This window comes from Mobula birostris, chromosome 23 (genome assembly GCF_030028105.1).
Source record: "Mobula birostris isolate sMobBir1 chromosome 23, sMobBir1.hap1, whole genome shotgun sequence".
Classification (NCBI taxonomy): domain Eukaryota; kingdom Metazoa; phylum Chordata; class Chondrichthyes; order Myliobatiformes; family Myliobatidae; genus Mobula; species Mobula birostris.
Window position 1 is genome coordinate 1,557,220 of NC_092392.1, and position 22,480 is coordinate 1,579,699.

The following is a 22,480-nucleotide window of genomic DNA, read 5'->3' on the forward strand; positions in this document are numbered from 1 at the left end:
GCTTTCTTTTCAATTGCACAAACTAAGCCCACTTAAAGTCTCCTGAAAATCTGTGTACACGGTTCCAAAAACTATGAGCTTGCTACCAAGGTCTTCGCATGTTGGACTGTAACCAGCCCAGTGCAACTCAAAAGAGAAACATAAACTGAGCCCCGTCCAACCAGAAATACAAAAACTTACTGCAGAGAAATTGTGCTATGTTTTTGTTTGGCATTAATTGAACCTATAATTTTCTTGAATCTTTGAACATATTCAGATATAAAACCACGATAAGAATTGGTATGCTTTAATAAGTAAGAGGGAAAGAAACCCACTTCTTTTCCTTCTTCAATCCATTATCTCAACCTCATGGCTGATGTATTAACTCTGATTATGATTCCCTTTATTATTGTCTCACTATAGCCCTAACAATTATATTTCTGGAGATTCCATCATGTGACTCCCTCTCTCTCAAGTGCCTTGTCATTGGATGAGTCTTACTGCAAAATGTGGAACAGAATTGTCGTCAGCTAACTGGAAAATTCCTGTCCATCTGTCTGCCCTTCATGTCAGCAAAACAAAAGATTCATCATTGACATCAGGAAGCTGGGCAGCTCACATGCCTGTCTGCATCTGTGGTGCGTAGGTGGAGATATAACATAGAACTATACAGGCCCTTCGACCCCACGATGTTGTACTACATTTCTAACCAAGTCCGAGGTCAATCTAACCCATTCCTCCCACATACACCTCCATTTTCCTTTCATCCATGTGTCTGCCTCAGAGTCTCTTACATCTCCCTAAATCACCTGCCTCTACCACCAACCCTGGCAGGGCGTTCCACTCACCCACCACTCTCTGTGTAGCTAAAAACCTATACTTTGTTCCAATCACCTTAAAATTATGACATCTCGTATCAGCTATTTCTATCCTGGGAAATATAGTCTATGGTTGTCCACTCAACCTATGCCTCCTATCATCTTATACAGTTCTATCAGCTCACTTCTCACTCTCCTTGGCTCCAAAGATAAAAGTTCAAACTCACTCAATCTTTCCTCGCAAGACATGCTTTCTAATCCAGGCAGCATCCTGGGGTGGCGTAGTAGTTAGCACAATGCTTTACAGTAATGGCGACCCGGGTTCAATTCCCGCTGCTGTCTGTAAGGAGTTCATATGTAGGTTTCCTCTGGGTGTTCCAGTTCCTCTCACGGTCCAAAAGTAGTACTGGTTGGTCAGTAAGTTATCCCACGATTAGGCTAGATTTAAATTGGGGTTGCTGGGCAACATGGCTGGAAAGGCCGGTTCCATGCTGTATCTCAATAAATAAATAACTCTGTGTTCCCTCTCTAAAGCCTCCACATCCTGACTATAATGAGGTGACCAGAATTGAATATGATACTGAACGAGGGATCAAATAAGAATCGATCAGCTGCTTTGTGCCACTGTTGCACTGTTAAGTACTATAACACAGGTTAATAGAATTCTGTGTACCGACCTGGTGTGTAAGTTCCACATTATAGCAAAACTTCGATAATCCACTTTCAGGCTATTCGATGGTTTGGTATCTGCCTCAAATATGAACATTTTAGTTGAGAGCTTTAAGTTCCTAGCTTTAAATATCACTGGTAGCTAATCCTGGTCCAATCAAATTCACATGATGGCCAAGAAAGCATCTACTTCTTCAGAAGGCCAAGGAAATACAGCATGTTATTGCAGACCCTAAGCAATTTTTATGTTGTAGATACACCATATAAAACATTCTATCTGGTCAGCAACTGCTCTTCCCAAAACCGCAAGAAATTGCAGAGTTGTGACACAGCCCAGTCTCCTCTCTATTGACTCTGTCTACGCTACCTGTTGTCTCTGGAGAGCTACCAATATTATCAAAGACCCTTCTCACCCTGGTTATTCTCATTCAGCCACCTTCTGTCGTGCAGAAGATACAAAGCAAGTACCACTAAGCTCAAAGGCGGCTTCTATCCCACTGCTATATAATTCTTGAATCAACCTTGAGTTTGATAAAGATCGCAATCTACTTTGTCATGGCCTTTCCACCTTTTATGTCTACCTGCTTCACACGTTCTCTGTAACAATATATTCTGAATTCTGTTTTTACTTTTTCCTTGGACTACCTCGATATACTAATGTTTGGAATGATCAGTATAGATGGCTTGCAAAACCAAGTTTTTCCACTCTATCTGATATAATGAACCAATTACCAACAGTTGATTTTTACCATCACTGACATCTTCCACCCCCCAACTAATCAAAGCAAATGTGCAAAGAAAATGAAAAATAGATCAGTTTTACTCTTCTGTAATTTTTTTATCCCTAGAATTTGAGTAGCAAGCCTAGAATTCTAAAGTTATTTGCCGGCGTGTCCAAAACGTTAATCCCATTTTCCTACAGGATCAGTGCAGCACAGTAGCATAGTGGTTAGCACAACACTTTACAGTTCTAGCGACCCCAGTTCAATTCCCACGCTGCCTGTAAGCAGTTTGTAAGCTCTCCCCGTGACCACATGGGCTTCCTTCGGGTGCTCTGGTTTTGCCCCACAGTACAAAGATGTACCAGTTAAAAGGTTAATTGGTCATTCTAAATTGTCCCGTGATTAGGCTAGGATTAAATCGGGGGTTACTGGGTGGCGCAGTTTGAAGGGTCAGAAATGCCAACTTTGTGCTGTATGCCAATAATAATAATCAAAACCTTCAGAACCAAGGGAATAATCTTTGTGGAAAATGGATACAAAGGGGCTACCTTTGGCCATGCACGCAAACATTGCACATGCTGTAGCAAAACAGCTGAATCTTTTGAACTGTTTCACTTAATAACCTGAGTTATATAATGGTTGTGTGCATGTGGATGTTATCTCTAAAATTATAAAATAACAGAGATTATTACACACAAACTACTTTTAATTATAGAAAGGGGGTGAAGTAAAGCCCACAGATATGATGTACGAGAACGAGACATATGATTAACGGCCTAATTAAGTCCAAGAGTTAGGAAATGCAGCTTTGAACATTGTGTTTTGAGGCAGGGGCTCTTTAGCCATTCTCAACCCTTCCTGAACCCAACCCGGAGTACTTTGAGCTGTCCTAACTTCTGGATATTTGAACACGGTGAAAGACTTGAGCATGGCAAAGACGTCACCAAGGCTGTACAGATGAAAAAGTGAAATGCAGAGAAAAGAACATAGGGTAGGGTGGGGTTTTAAAAGCATTTAAGATTAGCAAAACCGATCTGTCAACCATGGATTAATAAAAGCAGCTGGTTAAAATATTCAGACCTACAAAAACTAACAAGGTTCAGGATCAATGGTCTTGTCCCTGTTGTTGGTTTGCAGTTTCCTTCACTGCAGTTGACCTCACTGCCCCTCGATAAACTATGCAAGTGACACTTAATTAAAAACCATGCGAGTGGAAAACTGATCTAACATAAATATTGATCAATGAGCCAATGGGAATCAAGTCTATGGCGGCATTCAAGATTCAAGGTTGTTTATTTTCCTTTGCCGGTAGCAAGTATAAAGGAGAACAAAATAATAGTTACTCCAGATCCAATGCAGCACAACAAAAAACATAGGAAGCATAAAGAACACAATAAAAAAGGACAAGAAATACACAAGATAGCTTGTATACATAGATTGATTGTACAACAAGTGACACTAGGCATAAGGTAGCTCTGATAGGAAATGGTAAAGTAGTGGTGGTGAGGAGTGTGGTGGGGTGTGTTAATGCGTGGAGGTGTTGATCAGCCTGATGGCTTGGGGACAATGACAGTTTTTGTGTCTAATGGTTTTATCAGGGAGTGAAGACGATGGGTTCAAGTCTCTCTTCAGAAACTTGAAGACAAAAATCTAGGTTGACATCTCAGTACAAACTTGAAGTAAGAATCTTTTGGATGTAACAATAAACTGAGGTCCATCCGTTCTCTAAGCTGCATGTAGGAATTCGTGTGATGTTATTTTGGAAGTAAACAGGAAAGCGATCTCCTGTGAAGTGAGTCAATTACAGCATTCCTACTGAACACCACTGAGAACTCAGCCTGGATTTCATGCTTAAAGCTTTGGATGAGGCTTGAAGACACGAATTACTCATTCAGGGCATCAGTGCTACCACCAAGCAGAATCTCAGGCCAAAACAGGAAAGTAGTCAATGTGTCAGTAATAGGGTGACGCTGTGGCTTTGCAGTTAGCACGATGTTTTACAGTGCCAGTGGCCAGGGCTCAATTCTCACCGCTGTCAGGAAGAAGCCCATACGTTCTCCCCATGGTGTCCTCTTCCTCCAGCTCCAGCTTCCTCCGTGCTCCAAAGACTTATGAGTAAGGGTTAGTAATTTGTGGCCATGGAAGTGTGGCTCCACCCCCGCACCCCAGCACATTCTCGGACTGTGTTGATTCTTGATGCTGATGACACATTTCACTGTGTATTTCAATGTACATGTGACAAATAAAGCTAATCTGTACCTTTATATCCAGCAGCGCTGAAGTGCTGTGACATATGTAATCGCATTAAACAACACACAAGTACTTCATTACATTAGTGATCTCAGGAAAAGTTGCAATTTTAATATTACTGATTCAGAGGTAAATTCACCATCACAAAGCACATGTTGAGGCCGAGAAACTTATTTGCTTACTGCCCATTATGTCAGCAGTGAAGGCCCTCCACCTCTGGAGCTGTTCAGGGCAGCAGTGAAGGTTCTCCATCTCTGGCTGGGTTCAGGGTTTCCTTCATCGTGTCAGTAGCTTCCTCTCAGTTTTCACTACTGTCTGTCATGCAGGTCCCAGATGGAGACTCAGGAATACTGTCGCATTCAGTTGTAGAAAGATTCTTCAATGCTGTTTTTGTAACAGTTTTGTTTTACCAGTCAGAATTGTTGGGGCTGAGCTGAACCCCCGAACCTGGAGGACCATTCGGTGGACCATTGTTATTCTGGCCTCCACCCTTTGAGCTGTTTGGCATGGGTGGCCCTACCAAGAGCTGAAGCATAAAGCCCTGACTCCAGCCAACACCGCTGTCCGGGTCACTGAGGCACGCAAGCCTCCAAGCCCAATGACATGGTTGTGGTCCTCTTGGAGGTGAGGCCAAGAAAGGACTGTAGCTAAGGTTGTGACTTGTGGATTCACACATGGATATGTTCAAAAATCAGAAAAACAAGTTGGCCTATCAAGAAACAAACAGAACCAAACACTGTTGATGCAATTGAAACAACCTGTGTCAGTGAGCACTCTCCAGCAACAACTAAAGTCGTGTACATGTTCTGTCTACATTGACCACTTGAAGCTTGTGTGTGGCAAAGCAGTGCGCACTGTGGGGGGACTTGCTTTGTTTTCGATGAATGTCTTTGAAGTTGGGTTGGTGGGAGAGTGGATAGGGCGAGATAAAAATAGACATTATTCTACATTCCATATGTAGAAAAAGTAAAAACAGACATTTGATGTCCTTTCTACAAATACTAAAGAGAGGATATTGATGGTCAAAGTGCTTCCTGCACTATATCCTGTGATAGGATGTGCATGACTTCTGGATGTCCTGGATAAGATTTGTCGAGTGATGTCTGTCTTAGATGTGTTAAATTGATATGTTGTTTTGGAGGTGTTTAGCTACTGAAATTCTCGGGGAAGGATATATCCCACTACACAGTGCCTCGGGACAGAGCATTATTTAGTGATATTCCATCTGACTAACCTAACTGAGTTTTTTTAAAGTCAACTTTTAATATATATAAAATATATTAAATTTATAATATAGAATCAAATATAAATTATATATATTAATGAGAGCAGCGTAGCTGACGTTGTTTTATATGGACTTCAGGAAAGCCCATGACAAGGTTCCACATGGAAGGCTGGTCCAAAAGGTTAGAGCCCCTGAGATCCGAGGCAGATTGCAAAATTGGTTCCAATATTGGCTTGATATTGATAGAGGGTAAAGGTGCAGGGTTGCCTTTGTGATTGCAGGGCTGCGACCGTCCGTGCACTACAGGGATCAGAGCTGGGATCCTAGACCCTTGCTGTTTTATTACACACAATTTTGATGTGAACGCAGGAGGTATGGCTTAGTAAGTTTGCAGATGACATGAAAATTGGCAGTGTTGATGCTAATGAGGGTAAATCATTACAGACTGATAATAATCATTTGATGAAAATGGTGGATGGAATTTAATCCTGATAGGTATGAAATGTTGCATTCTTGTGGGGGTGGAGGGAGGGGAGGTCTAGAAATGGGGAACATAAACCATAAATGGAAGGGCCTTGGAGGACATTGAGGAAAAATATGATCTTTGGTGAACAAGTCCAGAAAGATACCTAAAGGTAGCAAGGAGTTGAGGGCATGTACAGAAGTTTTTTTAAAAAAGTCTGGATGGTGCTCACATTCTTCCTGAGAAGGTGATGGAGACAAGGATTCTCACAACATTTAAGCATCTGGATCAGGGGTTCCCAACCTGCGGTCCATGAACCTCTTGCTTAATGGTATTGGTCCAAGGCATCAAATAATTGTGAACACTGATCTAGATGGAGATTGCATCAGTATGGTACAGTAAACCATGTATCATGCACTGGAAGATGGGATTCACATAAGATCGATGGGTCAAAGGGCCTCTTTTTGTTTGCCAATACAATTGGCATAGAGTTAGTTGTACAAGACAAAAAGGCACAGGAGTAGAACTAGATGAATTACCCTGTAAAGCCCACTTTGTCATTCCATCATGGTTGATTTATTATCTCTCAACCGCATTCTCCTTTCTTCTCCCTGTAACCATTAACACCTTTACTAATCAAGAACCTATCAACCTCTGCTTTATATATGCCCATTGACCTGACTTTCACAGCTGTTTGTATTGAAGAGCTGAGATCAGCCCTTGCTGGGCCTTGGTGAGAAACCATGGCTGGAGTATTGTTTGCAGTTTTAGATTTCCTTACCCAAGATTGGATATACTTGTCATGGAGGAAACTTAACAAGATACAATCCTTTGACATTACAGGGAAGAGACTGGTATTGATAGAGGAATGGTTGCCAGGCAGGAGGCAGTGAGTGGGAATAAAGGGAGCCTCTGCTGGTCGGCTGCCAGTGACTAGTGGTGTTCCTCAGGGGTCAGTATTGGGACTGCTACTTTTTACAATGCTTGTCAATAATTTGGATAATGGAATTGATGGTTTTGTGGTAAAGTTTGCAGATGATATGAAGATAGGTGGAGGGGTAGGTAGTGCTGAGGAAGCAATGCGATTGCAGCAGGACTTAGACAAATTGGAAGAATGGGCAAAAAGGTGGCAGATAGAATACAGTGTTGGGAAATGAATGATACTGCATAGTCGTAGTCATACTTTATTGATCCCGGGGGAAACTGGTTTTCGTTACAGTTGCACCATAAATAATAAATACAATAGTGTGGACTATTATCTAAATGGGGAGAAGGTTCACATCAGAGGTGCAGAGGGACTTAAGAGTCCTCGTGCAGGACTCCCAGGAGATTAATTTACAGCTTGAGACACTAGTCAGGCAGCACCTGGAGTACTGTCAAGCGTTTTAGGTCCTATATCTCAGAAAGGATATGCTGTCATTGGGAAGAGTCCGGGGAGGTTCACAGGGATGATTTTGGGAATGAAAAGGTTAGCATATGAGGAGCTTTTGGCAGCTTTGGGCCTGTACTCACTGGAATTTAGAAGAACGCATAGGAGAATCTCACTGAAACCTACTAAAAGGACTAGATAGGGTGGATGTGGAGAGGATGTTTCCTGTGGTGGGGTATCCAGAACTGGAAGGCACAGCCTCAAAATCCAAAGGTGATCTTTTAGAACGGAGGTAAGGAGGAATTGTTTTAGTCAGAGAGGGGTGAATCTCTGGAACACTCTGCTACTGACTGCAAGTACTTGGTATATAACCATATAACAATTACAGCATGGAAACAGGCCATCTCGGCCCTTCTAGTCCGTGCCGAATGCTTACTCTCATATATATATTTAAGGCAGAAGTTGATAGTTTCCTGATCGGTCAGGGCATCAAAGGATATGGTGAGAAGGCAGATGTATGGCGTTGAGTGGAATCTGGGACCAGCCATGAAGGAATGGCAGAGCAGACTTGATGGGCTGAAAGGCCTAATTCTGCTCCTCTGTCTTATGGTCTTATCACCATTCTAGTTCCTGTGATGGCAGGACCACTGGGTTGACTAAGTCTATACTCACTGGAGTTCAGAAGAATGAGGGATGACGTCAGGTCCTGATGGTGTATCTGGTACAGCATCGATGACCTATGCCAACCAACTGGTTTGAGTGCTCAGGGACAACTTCAATCTCTTACTGCTGCATTCAGAAGTTCACACCTGCTTCAAAAGGACAACAATCATACCAGTGCCCAAGAAGAGCAGGATGAACTGCCTCAGTGACTATCATCCGATTGCACTCACTTCTATTGTGACGAAGTGCTTTGAAAGGTTGGTCATGGCCAGAATCAACTCCTGGCTAAGCAAGGACCTGGACCCACTGCATTGAGGTCTATTGTGGATGCAATCTCATTGGCTCTCCACTTGGCCTTGGATCACCTTGACAATAGTAATACCTACAGGAGGCTGCTGTTTATTGATTACAACTCAGCGTTCAACACAATCCTACCCTCAGTTCTAATCAACAAGCTCCAAAACCTGGGCCTCTGTCTCCCTCTGCTCTACTCACTCTAGACTGACAATTGTGTGGCTAGGCACAGCTCAAACAAAATCTAAGCTTGCCGATGATACAACATATGCTGACAAGAAGGTGCACAGGAGCAAAACAGATTGGTTGGTGGAGTGATGTCGCAACAACAACCTTGCACTCAACATCAGTAAGACCAAGGAATTGATTGTGGACTTCAGGAAAGGGAAGTCGAGGGAACACATATTAATCTTCATCGAGGGATCAGCAATGGAAACAGTGAGCAGCTTCAACTTCCTGGGTGTCAACATGTCTGAAGATCTATCCCTGAGCCCAACATATCAATGCAATTAATAGGAGTGCATGAGTGTGGCTATATTTCATAAGGAGTTTGAGGATACTTGGTATGTCATTGAAGACATTCTCAAATTTTAACAAATGTGCTGTGGAGAGCACTCTAATAGGCTGTATCACTGCCTGGTATGGAGGGGTCATCACACAGGATCAGAAAAAGCTGCAATAAGTTATAAACTCAGTCAGCTCCATCACGGACATGAGTCTCCCCACCATTGAGGACACCTTCAAAAGGTGATGCCTCAGAAATGTGGCCCCCATCACCCAGGACAGGTCCTCTTCTCATTGCTACCATTAAAGAGGTGGTACAGGAGCCTGAAGGCACACATTCCATGTTTTACGAATGACCTTTTCTTCTCTGCCATCATATTTCTGAATGGACAATGAACCCATGAGCACCTATTTTTTCTTCTTCTCTTTTTGCACTATTAATTTAATTTTTATATATACTTCTTATTGTAATTTATAGTTTTTTTTTACTATGTATTGGAATGTACTACTGCTGCAAAGCAACAAACTTCATGACATATACCAGTGATATTAATCCCATTTCTGATTCTGATGTCACTGAAATATACAGAAGACTGACAGGGCTCGGCTGGAATGGTGTGAATGGGTTGGTTTCCCTGGGAGGCCCAGAATGAGAGTGCACTTCCTCAAGACATGGGGCAAAGTATTTAAGGGAGGAGAAATTTCTTCCCACAGAGGGTGGCGAAACAGTGGAATTCACTGTTAGGTTTCTATACGAAACAGATATAAAAGAGTTTGAGGAGAAAGTAGGTAAAAAAAAAAGTCAGCGGCTGGAGGGTCAGCTATGATCATATTGATGGTGATGCAGGACCAAAGCGTGGACAGCCTACACCATGGTTTCATTTCATGAGTTTCTATGTCCCAGGTCAGGACAAATACAACTACTAGTTGCCTCAGGATAAGACAGGCCTTCTTGGTTGTCCTTGGACAAGATGAGCCCAGTAACAGGTTGCCTTGGCAGGGAAGAAGCCTGGCTGTATAGTTACACAACTATCACCTATCAAACTCAGAGTCGCACATCTTGACCCTGACTGCTTGTGCTTACACATGGTCTCATTTATTTTCATAATCCCTCATTTACACGCAAAATATTTTTTCTAATAGCATACTACCATTCTTTGTTATCAGACTCTTGAATGGATTTCTTGCACAAAAAACTGGACTCTTGGCTTCACATCTACCTATTTGTGACCTTTATCAATAAATCCTTCATCTTTGTTTACCTGGTCTGCACTTCTACGGTAGCTTTTACACTTTATTCTGCATTGTTATTGTTTTACCTTGTTCTACCTCAATGTACGGTGTAATGATTTGATCTGTCTGAACAGTACACAAGACAACCTTTCACCGTATCTTGGTACCTGTGACACTAATAAACCAATACCAACTCCAGAGACAAATATCCAAAATGGATGATAATATCTGACAGTGACAGTCAAGCCCTTCTCATATGGCCTACTGAGCTTTGGTTGGCTGGTACACGTGACAATAATAAACTAATACCAGCACTAATTCCCCTCTCTATTCGAATTTTTAGCCTAAGGAATGAGGTAAATTCAAGTTAAACTATCATTCAACCATCCATGAACGTAGTCAAATGAAACAGCATTCCTCTGAGGCCAAGGTGCAAAACACATTACCAACAGCACACAGCATAGAGTGCAAATAGCACATATGGTTAGGATTTCAGTAAAGCATATTGTCGCAAAGAAAAAAACTATACCCAAGTACCTGAGTGGCAAGACTAGCAGGGCATAGTAAATTGTCCTGGTCTAGCTGTACTACTGAGTGAACACTAGAGGGCAGCACTGCGTGAAGCACGACAGGAGGGTCCAGCCACCAACCCAGAAACCATTTCAACACACTCACAGCCTCCTCAGTAACTCCTCCCCTGGGCCATAGCAACAGGCGACTCCGTGGCCTAAGCTAGTCCTCATCACAACCATGGCAACACAGCTCCCATGCCATCAGTCCAGCCAATGAAGCAGCCAACTGGACTTGCAGCATTCTACATTACCAACATCTAGCAGGGTCTTGGGATCACAGAAAAATCATCCGAGACAATCACTTACAGCATCCAACGGTACACGAGTCCAGGCAACAACACAACGGCACGCAATAAGTCCAGCTCCACCGCTATTGACCAACTCACTGATGGGATAGTCCTGCCGTACTCGACGTTCTTAGTATCCAGCAGTGACTTGTGATTGTACAAGATGAACAAATGCACCTTTGACTGAACCCGGAGTGGTTGCTGCGTCCGAGCGCTACACCATCTTACCAGGACTGTTTACCAATTGGAGGGCATCCACTCGACACGTCTATGTTCCACAACAACCAACCAAACACTGATCCCTATTACTACAGTACTGTTATACCCTCTGAGCTGCTCTCTTCTGGTTATAACTAAACCTGAACTTACCAATCACATCATTGGGCTACATTTCACTATATGTTTTGATATACAGGTGATAAATAAATGAATCTGAAAATCTCAGTGGCAATGAATTCTACAATTTACCTCCCTCTGGCTAAAGAAATTCCTCCTCATCTCTGTTCAAGGAAGTCCCTTTAGAACAGAGAGGAGGAGGAATTTCTTTGGCCAGAGGGAGGTAAGTTGTGGAATTCATTGCCACAGATGGCTGTGGAGGCCAAGTATTTGGGTATATTTAAAGCTGAAGTTCACAGGTTCTCAATTAGTCAGAGTGTCAGAGGTTTTGGGGAGAAGGCAGGAGAATGGGATTGAGGGGGATGATAAATCAGCTACGACAGAATGGCAAAGCAGTCTCGATAGGCCAAATGTCTTACGGAACCTGAAGATCTGAAACCCAGATTCCAACTGCCGTCTCTAGTGAGTGCCATACTGCCAAGGAATCAGTCAATAAACACAATGTACCTGGTGTTGTGAAGACCACTTATCCCTCAAACCAACCCTAGTTCACCTGTAAATTTATCTCACAGCTATCTGTGGGATCATATTGAGCTTAAAATGACTGCTTTATCAGAATGGGTCTAATTTTATGTCAATAACAGATCGACTCAATACACCTTTTACAAAGCATACATACTTTCGAAAATCTCAGCCAACATTGGCTGTCTGACCTGGTACCACTTGAAGTGTCATGTCGGACACATGTTCTGCAGAGATATTCTGGGGTTCATGTTGCTTCAGAATGTGCAGTGTGGGTCCAACTCAGTGCTCTGCATTGTCACTCTTAGCTTGGCTAGGTGAACTCTTTTCCAGAAGGTAGATTTCAAGTTAGGCCAAGCAGATGTGATGCCAGCAAGGGAGGGAACAGGGAAAATTGCCAGGTTTGTGGCATGCTCTTGGCATTTGGTTTCAACTGATCCAGAGTCATGGTGGGCATGAACAAGGTCATTCATCTGGACTTTTCCAGATACTGATGTCAATATCGGCCAAGTGCTGGTGTCAGAGTGTGAAATCCTGCAAATGCATGCAAGTAGGATCTTGTATAAGCTTAGAGTGTGTACCCCAACGGCCTCATTTAAGTTGGCCTTGAAGCCTGGATCAAGAGGCAGTATCTGGCCAGATGGGAACATTGCTTGGAATCAGAGAGTGATTTCCTCGGCTTCTTGTTCAGGCCATGAATAATGCATTTAGCCCGAGTCTGGACTGACCTCCCTTGGATGTGGATGTCAGTTTGACTGTGTCACTGCTGGGTCTGGGATGGGAAGGGAATTCTAAACACTTGATGTGGTTCAAATTGGCAGCAAGTAGACAGGATTTTAACTTTTACATCAGAGCAAATCATTCCAATACAGATAATACAAATAGCTTTATTTGCCACATGTATCATGAACATGCACTGAAATGCATTGTTTGCAACAAAGCAAATCTGCGTGGACTGTGCTGGACAGCTTGTAAGTGTCAGCCCACTTCCGGTGTTAACATAGCATGCCCACAATTTACTAAATCTAACACTGCATATTTGGAATGTGGGAGGAAACTGGAGCACCTGGAGGAAACCTCAAGGTCACGGAAAGAATGTACAAACGCCTTTATGTTCGTTCTCGGATGACTCTGCCATAGTTGGATGCATCAGCAAGGGAGATGAGGCTGAGTACAGGGCTACGGTAGGAAACTTTGTCATATGGTGTGAGCAGAATTATCTGCAGCTTAATGTGAAAAAGACTAAGGAGCTGGTGGTAGACCTGAGGAGAGCTAAGGTACCGGTGACCCCTGTTTTCATCCGGGGGGTCAGTGTGGACATGGTGGAGGATTACAAATACCTGGGGATACGAATTGACAACAAACTGGACTGGTCAAAGAACACTGAGGCTGTCTACAAGAAGGGTCAGAGCCGTCTCTATTTCCTGAGGAGACTGAGGACCTTTAACATCTGCCGGACGATGCTGAGGATGTTCTACGAGTCTGTGGTGGCCAGTGCTATCATGTTTGCTGTTGTATGCTGGGGCAGCAGGCTGAGGGTAGCAGACACCAACAGAATCAACAAACTCACTCGGAAAGCCAGTGATGTTGTGGGGATGGAACTGGACTTTCTGACGGTGGTGTCTGAAAAGAGGATGCTGTCCAAGTTGCATGCCATCTTGGACAATGTCTCCCATCCACTACATAATGTACTGGTTGGGCACAGGAGTATATTCAGCCAGAGACTCATTCCACCGAGTGCAATACAGAGCATCATAGGAAGTCATTCCTGCTTGTGGTCATCAAACTTTACACCTCCTCCCTTGGAGGGTCAGACACACTGAGCCAATAGGCTGGTCCTGGACTTATTTCCTGGTATAATTCACATATTACTATTTAATTATTTATGGTTTTATTACTATTTATTATTTATGGTGCAACTGTAACAAAAACCAATTTCCCCCGGGATCAATAAAGTATGACTATGACTATGAGTTCACATCCATAGATGTGCTGGGCTGTCCGTACCACTCTCTGCAGTGCCCAGTGATCAAGGATGGTGCAGTTCCTGAACCACGTGGTGAGACAACCAGTCATGATGTTCTCAGTGGTGCCCCGGTAGAAAGTCTTGAGGATTTGGGGGCTCATGCTGAACTTCTTCAGTCACCTTAGGTGGAAGAGACGTTGTTGTGCTTTTTTTTCTGCCACGCAGAAAGTGTGTACAGCCCAGGTGAGATCTTCGATGATATCTGTACCAAGGAACTTGAAACTACTCACCCTCTCAACTACAGTGCCACTGATGTTGATTGGGGTGAGCCTATCTCATTCCTCCTGTAATCCATGATCAGCTCTTTTGTTTCTGGACATTGAGGGAGAGCTTGTTCAAGGTGTTAACCTCACCCCTGTAGGTTAGATCTGTGGAAAGTGGCTTGCAAAGTGTCACTATACTCTGGCACCATTCTCGACTTAGTTTCTGTCACTGTGGGTTGTACAGTATATTAACCCATTCTGGAAAGCATTACCACAATGATTGGTCTGCTGCACAGTTTTCCAACTGGAAGTGGCAAGTAGAATTTCTGCTCCTCAAGAAAGAAAAGATAAATGGCTTTAACTATTAGCTTTATTTGTCACATATACGTCTAAACACACAGTGAAGTGTGTCATTTGCCCCAATGACCAGCACAGTCTGAAGATTTGCTGGTGGCAGCCTGCAAATGTCTCCATGTTTCCTGTGCCAACATAGCACGCCCACAACTTACAAACCCCAACCCATGGCAGTCACAGGGAGGACGTACAAACTCCTTACACAGATTGGGGAAATTGAACCCCTGTCACTGATCACTGGTCCTGCAAAGTTTTACACTAACTACTACACTACTGTGCCTACACTACACCAGAACACCATCTTAAATTAATGATAGCATGGTATAGCATCGAGGAAAGGTTAACATAATGTAGAAAATACTCAAGTACTCAGGATTCGGGGAAATACTCAATGTAATATCTTAGTCGGATAACCTTTCTCAGAATTGGTGATTGGATCATTGAGCTGAAATGTGAAAGATACAACCTGACATGCTGACTGTTTCCAGAACTTCCTGTTTTTAATCTAGTGTGTTTAGGGAAGGACTGGATAGATGTGGTGGAAGGAGGATGTAAATTTTTATGGGAGGAAGGGATTGAGATTGTGGGGGCTCTGATGGATATTTTTCCATCACCTTTAGCCACAGGTGAGAGACTGAAAGATTACAACATGGTTAATGTTGTTTCCAAATTCAACAAGGGCGCTAGGGGAAGCCAGGAAGCTATAGGGCAGTGAGAGTCATGGGTGGTATTAGGGATGCCATTGGAAAAATTCTTAGGGATTCAATCTTTTTAATCACTTGGAAAGGCAGCGACTGATGGGGTTGGCAGGGAGTCAGCAGGGGTTTGTGCAGGGGAAATTCTGCCTCACACTGTGTACATACATCTATTGATGCTTCTGGACACATCTTCAGTGATGTTGCTGGAATCATCGGGTGTTTCGGGTCTTTCAACATCATACAACCTCCTCCAGGTGACCCAGCCGGGGCTGATCAGACCCCAGCTTGTGTCCAGATGGCTAGCTACTTATGACTCCATGGCTCCCCTCTTTTGAGCCACAGCCATCTTGAGGCCCTCTCTGCCGCATCGGTGGTACTGCGGATGGCTCTCCTCTTCCTCTCTCCCTCGATGCCCAAAATGCTGAAGACTCTAACTAAAGAATGGGCTACGAATCCCCTACAACCCTTGGAGGGTCGGACACACTGAGCCAATAGGCTGGTCCTGGACTTATTTCATAATCTACTGGCATAATTTACATATTATTATTTAACTATTTATGGTTCTATTACTATTTATTATTTATGGAGCAACTTTAACGAAAACGAATTTCCCCTGGGATTAATAAAGTATGACTACTACAAAGATCAACATGAATTGAACCCCGACCTTACAGCTGGTGCAGCGAGGCGATGACACTAACTACTAATCTACCATGCCACTGCGCGATTCTGAAGCAGGAGCTGTTGCTTTGGGATGTCAATCCTTTGGCATGGTGTAAGCGGGTCATGACACAGGCTGCAACTCCCTCGCGGGCTTACATTATGGAAGAACGTTAAATATTTTACCCTCCACAACTTGCTACTGCACTCGAAAGAAAAGTTTTGAAAATTTGTTCCAATTTGAAACCTTAATCTGTAACAAATGAGTTAAAGTTCCATGGCCTGCTTCAGGTTTACAGATAATTAGGTCATAGAACATAACAGACCCTCAGCCCATGATGTTGTGCCAATTTTTTAAGCCTACTCCAAGATCAATTTAGCACTTCTTTCCTATACAACTTTCCTTTTTTCAAGCCCAAGTTTATTGTCATCTGACTGTACATATAGTATGCAACCAAAGAGAACAACGTTCCTCCAGGACGTGGTGCATCCACAGTACATATGTACCCACATACGCAGCACATAAAACCAAAAATAAGTTAGTGAAATATAATTCAAAATGCATGTTAAGTGCACAGCACAGGGAAACAGTAAACAGCACACTGTCCTAGTGACGAGAACTTGACGGTGGCAGGGTTTTTATTAATCTCACAGCCAGAGGAAAGAAACTGCTATCCAGTCTGGCAGTCCTAGTCATGATGTTGCTGTACCTCCTTCTTGATGGCAGTGGGTTAAAGAGAATGGGGGATATGTGGTAGGGATCCTCAATAATCCTTTTGCCCCTTCATCTGCTACGGTCCCAATAAATGAAACAAATCGAAGAGGAGGGAGACCCCAATGATCCTCTCGGCAGCTTTTACTGTGATCTGTAGGGCCTTGCAGTCTAATGCCTTTCAGATTCCGTACCACACAATGACGCAGCCAGACCGGGCCCTCTCAATTGAGGTCCTGTAGGAAGCTGTTAGAATGGAGCTGGGGAGCCTTGCACAGCTCAATCTCCTCAAAAAGTGTAAATAATGGTGTGCTTTCTTGACTAATGAGAAGACGTTATGTTAGATCATCCTATCATCCTCATGCCTAAGAGTTTCTTAAATGCCCCTAATGTATCTGCCCTATCACCATCCCTGACAGCGCATTCCACAAGCCTACCAGTCTGTGTAAAAAATTTTCCTTTCACATCCCCACTAAATTTTTCTCCTATTATCTTAAAATTATGCTCCCTTGTATTAATAGCCCAGATTAAATAAGATGGCAGCACATTCGGCTGCAGTGGCCTCTCAGGGGACAATCAAAGATGCCTTTGTCTTTTTTATGACTGTAGGACAATGCTGGACATTAAGAACTTCAGGTACTGCAGGTCTACTCCATCAGAAAGCTGCTCGTTGGGGGAGTGTTACTGCTTGCTACAGGAAGGCATCAGAGCCGATGCACAAAGGTGGTGTGCAGTGATAATGTAAAATGCTGCAAGTGTGTTTTCCTTGCTTATTGGTGAGATAGATGGTGGGGCCTTGACTGAAGCAAGGATAGGCCTCAAGCCGCGGGCTTGCCTGTTGCAGCAGTCCAGGAGGGGAGATGGCGGAGGCGGTGTAGTATGGTGTCCATGCTGGGTTGGGGTCTGCCCTCCAGTGTTCAATCGGTGGTATGACAAGCTGGATTGAATATGTGAGTGTATACGTTCATCTTAGAACTGCCCCTCCCAGATTCTACCAGCTGCCTACACACTATGGGTAACTTACAGAGGCCAATTAACCTGCACATCTTTGGGGTGGGGGAGAAGACTGGCATACATGGGGGAAAGCAACAGTCACAGGGAGATTGTGGAAATTCCACACAGGAAATTGGGATCAAAATCAGCAGCATCTCTACTGGCTTCACCACCGTGACACCCCAAGGTTACAATGTGAACTTGTCAAAGCAGTTGTTTCATTTTAGTCAGAGATACAGCATGGTAACAGGCTCTTTCCACTCAATGAGTCTGTGCTGCTCTATTACACACATGGGCAGCAGATCTCCTAAGCTGGATGTTTGGAATGTGGGAGGAAACCAGAACGTCCGGAGAAAACCCATGTTGGTCACAAGAAGAACGCACAAGCTCCTTGCAGACAATGGCGGGAATTGAACCCAGGTCGCTGGCACTGTAAAAGTGTTCTCCTCACCACTATGCTACCGCACCATTGCATAAAACATAAACTTGTCAAACTGGAGAATTAAAACCCAGAACTGTTTTCCTTACACCCTTGAGACAAACTGGAAGTGCTTGCTCAGACAGTTTCATTCACCACACTAGCACGACTTGAGCTTTGTTCAGAGGACTGAGGTTGAGATAACCAGGAGGACTGGAGTGTGGCAATCTTCTTGACATAATCCAGATGTAGATCACAGAACACCCTCCTCACCAGAGACAGTAAATTCTCTCAGGAATTATTTACTACCATTTAAAAATCCAGGATTGCCATCCCACTCTTGATCCTCAACCACATATCAAGAGAGAGCTAGCCTCAGATGTAAAGGCTGATCTGAGATGTGCAAAACCATTTCGGCTTTTCACCGAGAGGAATCACTTGCTGTACAGAACTCCTTTAGCCATATTAGTTACACAGATGTATAATGGTTACTCTGTCAACATTCCCTCTAATTTTTCTTATACAGCTCCATGGATCAATCGCTGCTCTAACTAGGGAATTTTTACACTGCCTGAAAATTGTGTGACATTTTACTAAAACATTATATTAAAAAATTCAAGCTGCGCAGCAACAAAGGCTAGGTGCATGGGAGCATTTCAGTTACTGTGCAGTCGCGCACCCGCAGAGCTGAGAGAGAACAGTGCTGCTGATGTAGTAAACAGAGGCTTGAACTTCTGATCTGGCAAATGAGAAGTTATTAAACAATTCAAATTAAAATAGCACCTTCAGCCAACAAGACACACATTCAATAGCTGATTCTAATTGTTTCCTGGTTAAGGATGCAGCAGGAGTCAAATACATTGCCTAGTTCAAAACCCACAATAACAACCGGGAAAATTCAAGTTACTAACATCATAAAACCATAAGACACGGGAGCAGAAATAGGTCTTTTGGCACATCGAGGCTGCCCCACCATTCCATGAAGGCTGATTTATTCTCCCTCTCAACTACATTCTCCTGCCTTCTCCCCATAACACTTGATGCCCCTACTAATCAAGACCTTATCAACCTCCGCTTTAAATATACTTAATGACTTGGCCTCCACAACTGTCTGTGACAATGAACTCCATGGATTCACCACCCTCTGGCTAAATAAATTCTTCCTCAAATTAAATGAATTTGAAATAAAAAGTATCAGTAATGCAGACCACAAAACTTATCAAGTTATCTACACAAACTATCTGGTTAACTAATGATTTTCGAAGGCAGAAATCCACCGTTCTTGCTGGGTCAGAGCAATATGTGAACACGGACCATTAGCAATGTGGTTGGAATCTACGCACATCCTAATCAGGGGACAGGGTGTAAGACTGGTTAATGAATGATTGCATTGCTAGTCACTCTATCTATAAGTGCTGAAGATGCACTCTATTCTTAATCACTCCCTGCCTTTTTATTTGGGAACATTGAAATCGAGAGAGAGGATGTTTGATTGGGCAGGATACCATACATTGAAACTTACAGGAAATCATTCCACTAGACTGAAAGACTCTTGAGGAGGGAGGGACGGTTTAAAATTTTCCAGTGTTTAACAGGGATAGTGCGGAAAGGTGTTATGTAGCATGGTGCGAAGGGGAGGGAACGTGCAGGTGGCATTGCCCGTCTGGTTACAGCTCCTGACAGATGGCATTCCATCTCAGGACCCACCCATAAAGGACTGGCAAGGAAGCCCAGTGAACTGGGAACTCCGGAACTCCAAGGGAAGGGCCATCACATTTAAAAACAGGAATTCAGGTGGTAATATTCCCCAGCATGCCAGTCAGAGTGTTTGTAAGTAGTGCCACTTCATGGACATACAATCATGATTTATGCACATACTATATATTTATAATTATTGTTTCTTAATTATTGTGCTCTTTATCTTATTGTGTGTTGTGCTGCATCAGATCGGGAGTAACAATTATTTGTTTATCTTTTAGACTTGAGCTATGGAAGTGACATTAAATAATCTTGAATTTTAAGAGGAGGCAGGTCACTATGTAATAGAAACACAAGAGATTCTGTAGATGCTGGAAATCCAGAGTAACATTCACAAAATGTCGGGGAACTCAGCAGGTCAGGCAGCGTCAATGGAAATGAATGAAGAGTCAGTGCTTCGGGATGAGACCCTTCATCAGGACAAATGAAGGGTCTCGACCAAAACCTCGGTTCTTTATTCCTCTCCGTGACCCACTGTATAAAATACACCTGTGCTTTTCTAATTGTGGACTATTATATTTAAACTTACACACAGCACGTTGAAAGGCGCGGGGTTTAACCCCCTCGTTATGTCTGCATTTTGTTGCCCATTGATGAAGATTGTTCGGCCAACTTTGGCCCCCTACGCAGTTGTAAGGACTTGCAAACAGTTTCCAACACTTCCCGACGCGTTACAACTTGTTTGCCCGCGGTTCGAGTTCGCACCGTTATACTCCTTAAGCTTAAAACAGTCACATGGGTCCCAGCATAAATGTTTAAAAAGTTCAGACTCACCAAGAAAACTCAGGAGGAGCAGTAACCTCATCTTCGAGAGCTGGGATCCAGTTGGCGAAGTTGGATTGAATTCTGTCTGAAAACGTAATCTTTTGAATTGTTCATTCAAGTTAAATTTTCACTCGGGATTTTGATTCAGGGAGTCGTAGAATTTATTTTTCTAAGCAACCCTGCTTTCTTTCTTTCTCTCCCGGAGTGGGTCGTGAGTTTAAGAGTTCCGCCGTTTATCTGTGGTTCACTGATGTTCACACACACCGCAGCAACTCAAATGACAATAGCGTCCGCGCCGCAGCAACACAAAGACATCTGAATCGACCCTCCCCCTTAAAGGGACCAGCACCGCCAGTCTCCGCCAGCCACCCACACTCCAGTCAACGTCTGCTCTTGGCTTTGAAACAGGAAAGCAAAGAGCTCTCGTGTCTTCTTTAACTCGACATTGATCATGTTGATCCATGTCAATATTTATCAGGATGGATATTGATTATGATGATCTACATTCAGTGGCCACTTTATTAGGTACACCTGTAGACCTGGCAGCAATTCGATGTATAAAAGCATGCAGACACGGTCAAGAGGTTCAATATTTCAGATCAAACGTCGGAATAGAGAGGAAATGTGATCTAAGTGACTTAGACCATAGAATGAATGACATGGTTTGAGTATTTCAGAACTACTGAACACCTGGGATTTTCTCACACCACAAGCTCTAGAGTTTACAGAGAACAGTGTGAGAAACAGAAAAAAAAAATCCAGTGAGTAGCAGTCCTGTGGGCAAAATGCCTTGTTAATGAGAGGGGTCGGTGGAGAATAGCCAGACTGGTTCAATCTGACAGGAAGACAACTGTAACTCAAATAACCACATGTTACTACAGTGGTGTGCAGAAGAGCATCTCTGAATGCACAATGTGTCCAGCCTTGAAGTAGACGCGCTACAATAGTAGAAGGCCACACTAGGTCCCACTCCTGTACCTAATAAATTGGCCACTGAGTGTATGTAAAGTTCATAGAGAACAACCCAGTGTGTGTGTGAGATACTGCTACTTTAAGTACATTTTCCACTGTACCAGTACCTCACCATGTACTTATGCACATGACAATTATCTTGACTTGGATTGTCTTTCTGTTTATGTCAAAGAAGTGGTGGGTTAAATAAGTCAGATTGAAAGAGTGCAGAAAAAAATTCCAAGGATATTGCAGGGACTTGAGGACTTGAAATACAGGGAAAGTTTGAATTGGTTGGGACTTTTTTCCTTGGAGCATAGGAGAATGAGGAGAGATTTAATAGAGGTTTATAAAATTGTAAACATGAGAAAGTCTGCTGATGCTGGAGATCCAGAGCAACACACACAAAATGCTGGAGGAACAGCTGGTCAGGCAGCATCTGTGGAAATGATTAAGCAGTTGACGTTTTGGGCCGAGGCCCTTTTTCAGGTCTGAGAAGGAAGGGAGAAGATACCAGAATGAAAGGTTGGAGGGGAGGGGAAGGAGGCTGGCTGGAAGGTGATAGTGAAGCCAGGTGGGTGGAAAGTTCAAGAGCTGGAGAAGAAGGAATCTGATAGGAGAGGAGAGTGGTCCATAGCAGAAAGAGAAGGAGGAGGGGACCGAGGGGAAAGTAGAAGGCAGGTGAGAAGAGATATAACATCAGAGTGGGGAATAAGGAAGGGGGGGATGGGGGAATTTGTTTACCAGAAGGAGAAATCGAATTTACAAAATGTGTAGATAGGGTAAATGCAAGCAGACTTTTCCCATAGACTTTGGGTGAGACTAGAATTAGAGGTCATGGGTTGAGGGTGAAAGGTGCAATGTTTAAGGGGAATATGACACACAACTTCTTCAGTCAGAGGTTGGTGAGAGTGTGGAATGAGCAACCAGCAACAGTGATGGATGCTGGTTGAATTTCAACATTTAAGAGAAGTTTAGACGGGTATGTGGATGGGAGGGGTATGGAGGGATATGGTCCGTGTGCAGGTCAGTGGGA

At 43.4% G+C, this 22,480-nt stretch overlaps 1 protein-coding gene across 1 annotated transcript in view; it reads right to left on the minus strand.

Annotated features, from left to right (window-relative positions):
- Positions 1-20,778, minus strand: part of podxl (podocalyxin-like) — a 159,874-nt gene extending 139,096 nt beyond the window's left edge. Inside the window, exon 1 of the mRNA XM_072241824.1 lies at positions 20,503-20,778. Coding sequence (XP_072097925.1) covers positions 20,503-20,533 — 31 coding nt within the window. The 5' untranslated portion in view covers positions 20,534-20,778. The remainder of the gene's footprint in view (positions 1-20,502) is intronic.
- Between the last annotated feature and the right edge of the window lie 1,702 nt (positions 20,779-22,480).